General features: G+C 44.1%; 1 protein-coding gene across 1 annotated transcript in view; it reads left to right on the top strand.

Moving 5' to 3' along the window:
* LOC102675940 (tensin-3) overlaps window positions 1–9,520 on the top strand; it is a 149,681-nt gene that overhangs the window by 112,350 nt on the left and 27,811 nt on the right. The window contains exons 6-10 of the mRNA XM_006609641.2: window positions 2,129–2,350; window positions 2,900–3,063; window positions 3,209–3,358; window positions 6,944–7,241; window positions 7,558–7,795. Coding sequence (XP_006609704.1) covers window positions 2,129–2,350; window positions 2,900–3,063; window positions 3,209–3,358; window positions 6,944–7,241; window positions 7,558–7,795 — 1,072 coding nt within the window. The remainder of the gene's footprint in view (window positions 1–2,128; window positions 2,351–2,899; window positions 3,064–3,208; window positions 3,359–6,943; window positions 7,242–7,557; window positions 7,796–9,520) is intronic.

Genomic DNA, 9,520 nt, shown 5'->3' with positions numbered 1-9,520 from the left:
GTCGAGGCTCCTTCGTGCCTCGTCGCCGCGTCCTTCGTGTTTCTCGCGCTTAGGATTCGAAGATCGTGTCGGGGAGGGGGGAGGGGAGGGAGCTCCTCTCGCGTCCAGAGATCATGCGAGATCATCCGTCCGATGCTGAGATCGAGAATCCGGTATCATCCGCGAGATATTTGTCGGGCGTCACGCGCGAGTAAGTCGATAATATCGTCCGACACGCCGGCCTGATTTTTCATTCGCGGCTCGCGTTTCGCGCGATATCGCGTTACGCCGCCTTTTTCTCACTCGCCCCGATCAATTGTGTTCCGCGAGAGAGAGGCGAGGAAAAAAATAAACGTTTCGGAGATAGGAAGTCGCATTTCTTGGATACTTTGAAGAAGGTGTTTTTATCGATTCTTTGACGGTAAGTAATTTCTTAACGATAACGATTTATCGTTGCAAACTTGTTGGAATTTTCTGCGATACGATATTTTTCGCGATTCGAGATAGCGGAGAATTATCGCTATTTTTCTTTTTTTTTTTTTTTCTTTTTATTTTAATTCAAGAAAACTAGGCAGAGTTTTCGAGGAGGTTAGAATCATCAGAGGAGGACGTCATTGTAAGGTGGGATATATGAGATTTTGATATATCCCGTTGAGATAACGAGAATCAACGTGTCGTTAGTATCACTCGAGATCCATATTTAAATTGAAACCCGTGGAACTACGTGGATGATTTTTCGGTTTAATGAAATTGGATCCCGTATATTAAATACTGCCACTTGGAAAATGTATGTCGTTCGTTTCCACGCGTTTTAAACGCGTTCGCGATTTATCGACGGTCTCGGAGGAAAGGAACGATTCACGCCTCGGGAGAACTCGTTCCTCCCGTCTCCTCGAGAATCACTCGTTGAGAAGACAGCTTCGAGCAGACGCGGCGCAATTCGCGGACAAGGAACTTATTCATATTTCTCGGTCGATTTTTCCGCGTCGCCCTTGAAGCGGAGTTAACCATTGGCCGCTTTATCCGTTCCCCCCCCTCTCTCGTCTAATGACGAGCATGACTTTGACTGAAGTCACGCTACCTGGGCGAATTCGTTACATCACACGCGGTGCACGCGGAGAAGAGAAATCGTTGCACGGTCGGGGACGCGAAGGAAGGAGGGGCGGAGGGGAGGTGGGTGGAACGTCAGCTGTGCGAGAGGAGAGAGGAGAGCCGGCGGGGCAAAGGCGAAAGACGTCGAATGAATTGAGTGGAATCGAGGGAACGCACAATAGGAGGTAGTCTGTCACCGTGCATCGTGCCGCGTCGTGCTTGCATCCTTCTCGGTCGGCTTCCCGCCAGAATAAAAGCTCCTCGAGCGCCCAAGAACTTGATGTCGATTCGTTACGAGATTCCCGTAGGGACAACATGCCGGACAACGTGGTCGCGGTCAGGATCGTCTACGCACCCAAATATTCCAAGGTTCTTCATTTTCGAGAGAAAAAGCTTGGAAATTAATTATCGAGACGAGAGATGATCGGTAAAATTGTTGGTTCGTTGGAATTGTTAACGAATCTTGGGTGGATAAGTGTGATTATGAATTACTCCCTCGAATTATACGTACGATAGGCCTTCTTTCTTTAGAAAAGGAAGGGAACGAGGGAAGAGAAAAAAGTCATAGGAAAAAGTAATTTACCAAATTGTTGTCAGAAATTAATCTTAGAATAAAAACGTTATCCTTGAAAAGAAACTCGAAGCCGATGAATGCAGTTTACGGCAAGTTCCTTGTAAAAGGAGAATCTTGTAAAACTAGGTTGCGTATACTCTAAAATAATTTGTTTTCCCTCCGTTGAAGTAGCTGGTGAACTATTTTCTCGAATCTTTCCTTCCCCAGAATGTTATTGTACAAGAAGAATTTCGTACAATTTGCGGAACCGTATATACACTCGAAACTGCCTTTAAAATAATTTATTTCCAAGTAGCAAGAAAGAAAGGAGAAGCAACGAAGTAAGAGCGCTTCCGGGAGAACCTTTCTCAGGAGAATTTTGACGAAATCGTTGTTAAATTAGACTCTCTCTCTCTCTCTCTGTTTCTATATGTATATACATCTTGAGAAGGTAGACTGGAAAATCCCAGAGGAATTAATTAAGAAAACTCGTACGCGTTTCAGATTCAGACGTCCTCGTCGACAACGACACCCGCGAGGACGCCAGGCGTCGGGGCGGACGCGACGACGACAGGATCCGGGAAAGGCGGTGGCCGTGTGACGGAAGTGATGGAGCTTTGTTACGTCACCGAAAGAATCATCGCGCTCTGGTACAGGGAGGATGCGCAGGGAGTCCTCGAACACGCTACCGCCCTTCTGCGTGGAAAGCACGCTGATAATTATATGGTGAGTAAATGGCGGCGAGATTAATGGGCCGATATAACGTTTTCTTTTTTTACCAAATAATAACAATACCTATTAAACGGAGGAAACCAGCTTAGGATAATGTTGTCGATGCTACACCATCTGCTACATCCACTAACGCGCTCTAATTGGCGATATTATTAATTAATAAGCTATCCTCGCTATCCTTGAATATCTTAATAATAACAGAGGTAAGTGACGCTCGATCGATTCCAGGTAAAAAGGAATCGACGAGTCTCGACGATACATTTTGAGGAGATTACAAGAATTTTTTCGTCGTTATCTTTCGAATATCTTTATCTCAGCCTCTTATATAGAGGACTCTTATCCCTCCTCCTCCTCCTCCTCCTCCAAGCCTGTTAAATTTCACGATATCATCCTATAAACAGGAGTCACCGATCATTACCGTATCGTCGGTGATATCGACTAATCGTGAAATATCGATTCAATTGGAAAAAATTTTCCAATTTTTCATTTTGGAAAATTTGAATAGAATTTTGAATTGATAATCTCACCTCTCTGATTTTCCAGATATTCAATCTTTCGTCGCCGGGTCGTGCAGGGGAGCCAAACACGAGGGAAGCGGGATGGCCTCAGGGTCTGGCGCCCAGTTTGGAAAGATTGTGCGCCCTGTGCAAGGAGCTGGACTCCTGGCTGAACGGGGCTCCGAATCGCGTGGTCGTCCTCCACGCCAGGTGAGTCCTCTCTCTTGGTCATTTCTTTGGCCGAACGGACGGACTGGAGGAGGAGGAGGAGGAGGAGTAGGAGGAGGAGGAGGAGGGAGAAAGTCCGTCGTCGTAAAGGAAGGCGAAGAAAAGCTCATTCCGCGCATCTGTTCAGGGGAAGCAAAGAACGATTGGGTGTGGCAGTGTCCGCTTACATGAACTACAGCAGCATCTGCGGCGGACGTGATCAGGCGTTGGACAGGTTTGCTATGAGGAGATTCCTCGACGACAAGATTGGATCCCTGCAGGTTCCCTCGCATCGAAGGTAATCACCGCGGTGCATGACGTTACTTGCCTGTGTTGACGTTGCCACGATAAAGCAAACTTTATCGCCTCTTAGTCGCGAATAACTGAGATAATGCTCGGTCGAGGCGGCATCGACGGGCGTGGCCGCGTCCACCTTGCGAATAGTTGATCGCGTTAAGTCCCTTATTTCGAAGGGAAGCGTTACCTCGAATCCTCTCCTCTTACGTAAAATTATTATGTCACGATTAATGGATGCGCGCCATGCAACAGAGTCAATTGTTCTTGGTAATCGTGAGAATAGGATTTTTCTTTTTTTTTTTCTTTTTTTTTTTTTTTTTTTTTTTTTTTTTTTTTTTAAAAATAGCGTTGAATAACGTGAGAGATTTCGGTTAATTGATTATTGTGAGAGGAGAATAACGTTTTGATAACGGAGTAATTCGGTTTGTTATCATTTTGAAGCGATCTTTTATTATCGGGCAATTAATAAATTGTAGAGAGACGCGTGAAAATATTTTTTTACACGACTGCGTTTAACTCGTATTTTGCCCGATTCTAATGCGTATTTGATGACTCCGTAAAAAGTGGAAGTTAAAAGCTTTCTATATCATAGCGTCAATAAAACGGCCGTAAAAGTCCCGTAAATTCTATGATAAAATACTCAAGGCCGATATAATTCTCGAATGTAGTCACACTTGTACCAGCTAACAGATATATCTGGCTCATCCTTTTAATCCATTGATCGAATAGATACGAGATTTGTTTCGTAAGGTGTTACCAGATTTCTCTCTACTTTAACGATTCTAAAACTTTCACGAATTGAATTTAGTCCCGCGCGTTAATGGTCGACGAAATTTTTTTTAAATTCAATTAATTTTCAGAAAAATAATTTCAAAAATTATCGCACGCGATCCCCGGATGAATATTACACGAAAGCTGAAAAAGTGGTAGAAGGTGACATCTAGCGAAAATCTACTGAATTTTACGAAAACTCCAATAACTCTAGTAACGAATCTAAAACTGCACGGAAATATAACTCACTTCAGAGGCTAAATGACCTCGTTTCCTTCTATTTTACATATATATAAAATAAAAGAAAAAATATATATATTCCCTTACTTTCAATCCCTCGTCCTTTAATCCCAAAATTCGAGCTTCAATTGCAACAATGATCATCTTATCGAAATTCCACTCTCACGGATATTTCTTTTAAATATTCTCACGTACGATATAATAATTCCTTCCTTGACAGAGGATCACTATCATCCATCTAAGATGAGGTAGGATACTCGATAAATAAGGCGATCGTCCGCGTCGCCAGAAGCGGTTCAACGCGTATCGGAAGCGACGATTAAAAAATGGAGTCGAAATAACCGAATAAACACGATCCCCCGTAGGTAAACCTGTCAACCTCGCGCCATCCGTTCCCCGATCGAGCGCGCATTTACCGCGTCTCTTTAAGTTTTCGTCGTTCGACGTTCACACGGGTGATGTAATGATCGTAATGATCGAAGCCGAGGGGATGTCCTTATACGCGGAAGGTTACACACGGCGGAGCCCGTCGTCTTCCTCGTTCCATCGTCCGCGATCTCACATCCCCCGAACGATCGAGTTTCCCCATTAATTCCACGAGCGGCGAGCATTAGCATGTCGTTAGCCGTACTCCCCGCGAACGTATGAATCCATTATCGAGAGCCCAGGCTCTAGATGCAACCTCATCGTGCAACGCGTGTAACGCGCAGCACCTTGGGTTGCCACCAAGAAGCGAGCAGGTATTTTTTTTCTCCCCCCTCTCCCTCTCTCCTGTTCGCCAGAGGGGATCGAGGAGATCGTATCTGCTTCGTTACGAGCGACACGCGGGGATATTCGTGAGAGATCGACGCGAAATTACGGTCATGAGCGCTCACGAAGCCTGCATAATCGACAGGTATCCTTGGGACGACGGTTCTCTCCGATTTCTGATCTTCTCGTCTGATCTTCCGCGTTTGCCGCGCGTGTGTATCCGGGCAACCGTGTGTCAGATTAATCGAGCGTAAATCGTGAATCGTCGCTGTGATCGTCGAGAATGGAATTTTCGAAGGAAGGAATTTTCGTTTCGTTCGGTGCGTTGAACAGGAGGTTGCGCCGTTTTGGTATAGGGATCGGTAAAAGGGCAAAAGTAAAGAAGTGAGAAGCTAGAAAAGTCCGTTCGTGGCGAGCGAGTGTCACAGTTATTAGGGAACGTTAAAATAGTTTGGCACGATGCGTTTACGAAAGGGAGGCCAAATACGGCGAAACATTCGCGCGAGGTAGACATTCGTGGTTGGACACGAATTATTACAGGAACGTTCGCGATTCGCATACGTTTTTTTTCGCTTCCTCGAGCGTTTCGTGATGGAAACGAGTCTTGAGTGATCATCCCGGTTGGTTTACCGATGGGATTGGATTAGGGGAGGGGAAGAAAAAAAAAAAAAGAAAAAGAAAAAAATAGAATTACCTTGACCTAAGCGTAAATAACGTGGTACTCGGAAAGCGGTATTTAGGTGCTAATTGCTGTATCGTGTCGTGTGTCGTAATGTTTCTATTATGAAATTTTAGAACACGCTATATCACGTCTTTATATATTTTTTTGTTTTTAACGACTGGTTGTGTTAATATTGGAGTTAAAATTTGGATTTCTTTTTTTACAATTATCGAAAACATGCCTTTACTATCGATAAATTTGACTAATTTTATCTTTGGAATAGTATTTTAATTAAAATTTTACTTCAAAATTCGATAAAAACCCTATCGAAATTAGGAAAACTTTAAACCGCTTTAACTCCGAAGATATTAATTCCCGGTCAATGGGTGAAAGATAGTTAGAAGCGCGAAACTTTACCCTTTAAAACGGTTTTTCATTTATCCCGATACGACTTCCGGTTTCCGAGATATCGTCGAGTAAAGAAGAGGTAATTTTTAATATTTAGTTTAAATCCGATCGAATCCTATTAAAATTAGGAAAAATTTGAAGCGCTATAACTCCGAAGATAATGACTTCCGGTCAACGAGTAAAAAATCGTTAGAAGCGCTGAACCTTCCCCTTCAAAATGCTCTTTCATTTATCCCGATACGACTTCCGGTTCCCGAGATATCGTCGTGTAAAGAAAAAGCTAATTTTTAATCGTTTATTATCCCCATCCTTGTTTCGTATTCGGAATCCTCGCTCGCACCTCGTCTCACTGACCTATCCCAAACTCCAGACAAGCGACAGTCGCGATTCCTGGAAAAACGTAGTACGCGTTTCCAGGAAAAAAATGTAGGTCACTAAGTCGCGGACCCATTCATAATTTTCGCGCTATGTTAAACCGCGTACGGAAACTTCGAGTCCTTGTATCTCGGCGACCGTTCGAGATATCGAGATAAAACAAAAAGGGATTTCAACGGGACGCTTTCCTCTATTTCTTACGTGGATTTAGATCACGAAAATTTAATTTTTTCCCCACATTTTTTTTACACGAAAAGTCGAAGTTCCACTTGTGATTTTACGCGAATGCAATGCGATTTTGGTATTTACGTATTTACGTTTCATCATATGTTTCGCGTCTGTGTGAACGAATACTTTTAAAAATTGTTGCCTTTTCCTCAGGTACATCAAATATTTCAGCGGACTTTTATCAGGCTCCTTAAGGATCAGTCAATCTCCCCTCTATTTAACGCATCTCACCGTCCTGGGCGTTCCACTCTTCGAGCCTACGGGTTGTCGCGCATTCCTCAAGGTCTACGAAGGTCTGAATCCCGTCTACACCTCGGATCTCTACTCCGTGACGAATGCTCGCGAGTTCACCGTGAATCTCGGGGGTCTTCGTCTGAGGGGAGACATTCTGGTGAAATGTTACCATAGAGTGTACTCGAAGCAGAGCCGGGAAGTAATGTTTTCCCTGCAGGTAAGACCAACTGAACTACCAACCAAACTTTCCCAATTATCTATCTAATAATCATACTTCGTTCACGCTATATATTCTAATATTCATTTCTAATTTTTCTTTCCCCTAATTGATACACGATACGATTCCTTCCACGTCCTTTTTTCTCAACCCAATCTCGACGAGAAATCATTTCTCATAAATTACCTCTCCAATTCTCGTCGATTCGCGTGGACACTCGAGAAATAAATTAAATTAGCGCAATTAGATCGTTAAATCGTAACTCGTATCACGTAAGAAGCATTAAGAAGCGGGTTGTTTCATGTTGTTTCCGCAGTTCCACACCTGCGTGATTACGGAGAACGTGGTTTCCTTCCCTCGATCGGAGCTCGACGTCGCCTGCGACGATCCAAGGTGTCCACCTGACAGCGTGGTCACACTGTACTTCGCCACCGACGCCAAACGCCAGGACGGGCCTGTACCAGCGCCGACGCCTGCTGTTCCCCACGCCTCGGCCCACCACGACCCCATCCTCCACTGGGACAGCTACACGAATCTCGAAATGAGCGACGACGGTGAGCTATCATCCCACCCCGTGTTAGCTGGTCTTGTTATTCCACGCTTGTGCCAAGGGTGGTGATTGGTGCTAGGTTACGACGAAGGAATTTCAAGAAGTCGCTTGGTTGATTAACGACGAGAGTAGAGAGACGGGAGATGGAACGAGGCGCTCGATTAGGTTAGATTAGAGTAGATTACAACGCGGCCATACCAATTTGGCGCAATTGCTCGTGCGTTAGATCGGCTTACTGCGGGGAGGTCACTTCACGAGGTTGAGGAGAATTGGAAGAGGGTGTCGAAAATGAAGAGGAAAATTGTAGGTTAGATGGTAATCTACGTGTGTTGTGTAATGGACGCATTGTATTGGAATTTTCCTATTTTAGTTTATCTTTTCCTTATTTCTCTAAGATATTTCTTGTTGTTATTCGTGTATTTTCGAGTGTTTCGAGTAACTAGGGTATTATTACATCATATTAGATCGGGGATATAATATAAGAAATTTTAGTTTTTATAATTGTTTCAAAATACTAGATAGGATATTTTAATTTGTTCCTTCTGTTCAAAAGCGTGTACAATCATGTTTAGAATCACGATTCCAACGATTTTATCGGGAGAAGTTTGGATTTGGAAAGGATCGGTGAGACGATCACGACTCGTCGTGCGATTGATTAAATCGATAAGACAAAAAGTCGGTCGATTCAAGCGATGGAAACTCATCGGGACTAATTCGCGTTAATTTTCGTCCTGATGGTAGCCAATTAACCTCGATCCGTCGGCGAGAAGCAGTCAGAAATACAACTTGGCTCGGAGGGAGGAGAAAGAAAGGGTTACAGGTAGGAAAGAAGTGGACAGAGACGAAAACCTAGCGGTTAATGCGATGTATTTAAACTGGGTGACTAACGTCGCCGGAAATACGTCCTGTCAGACAGAGGTAAAATGGCGGTTTATCGCCGCGACAAACGCGTTTTCGTCCGGAAATAGATCAAAGGTCGACTCGCCTAACGACTGGGCAAGGTCCACGATGGAGCTCGAATAATAAGTTCGATTTCTTTTCGAGCTCACTGTTTTTTTTTTTCGCAAAGCCAAGATGAAAGTTCTCACGAACCAATCTTCGCAATTATCTTCCGTGCCACATCTCGTTCGATCGCTTGATTCAATTAAATCTCCTCCTCTCCGAGGTATCAAAACATTTTTCAGCCGATCTCGAGTTTCGAAAAAATTCAACGTACACGTAAGAGTTTGAACATTTTTCGAAGATTTCGAGAAAGGTTTTTGAAAATTCGAAACGAGTCTTTCGAAAAAAGAAGACAAAGGATCGACAAGATTGGAAATATCGAATCATCTATATTTCTTTGATATCCTTTATCCGTCCCATCGATGGAAGGGCAAATAGAGTGCATAGAGGGATGATGGATTTCTCGTGGACGCGTGCCGCGTAACGGGAACGAATCCCCCGATTTCCCCCAAATTCCGACCTACGTTAAACGAAACGAAGCGAATCGTCGCCCACGCTACTCCTACCCCGGTTCACCGAACCGTTTCGAATATTTAGGACGGTTACATCACACCGTGACGCGTCCGTCGAGCGCCGGGGAAAAGAAACGGGACGAGATGAAACGAGAGACGAGTCCGATTCAATTCGTTTCGTTAACGATCGGCCCATGCCTCCGATAAAGCTGTGACCTAAATTGTTGGTTACATCGATGTGGCTCTCGAGGTTTACGAGGTTCGAAAACGATACC

This window comes from Apis dorsata, unplaced genomic scaffold (assembly GCF_000469605.1).
Source record: "Apis dorsata unplaced genomic scaffold, Apis dorsata 1.3 scaffold_58, whole genome shotgun sequence".
Taxonomy (NCBI): domain Eukaryota; kingdom Metazoa; phylum Arthropoda; class Insecta; order Hymenoptera; family Apidae; genus Apis; species Apis dorsata.
The sequence above is the reverse complement of the archived record's forward strand: the minus strand, read 5'-3'. Positions and strand labels throughout refer to the sequence as shown.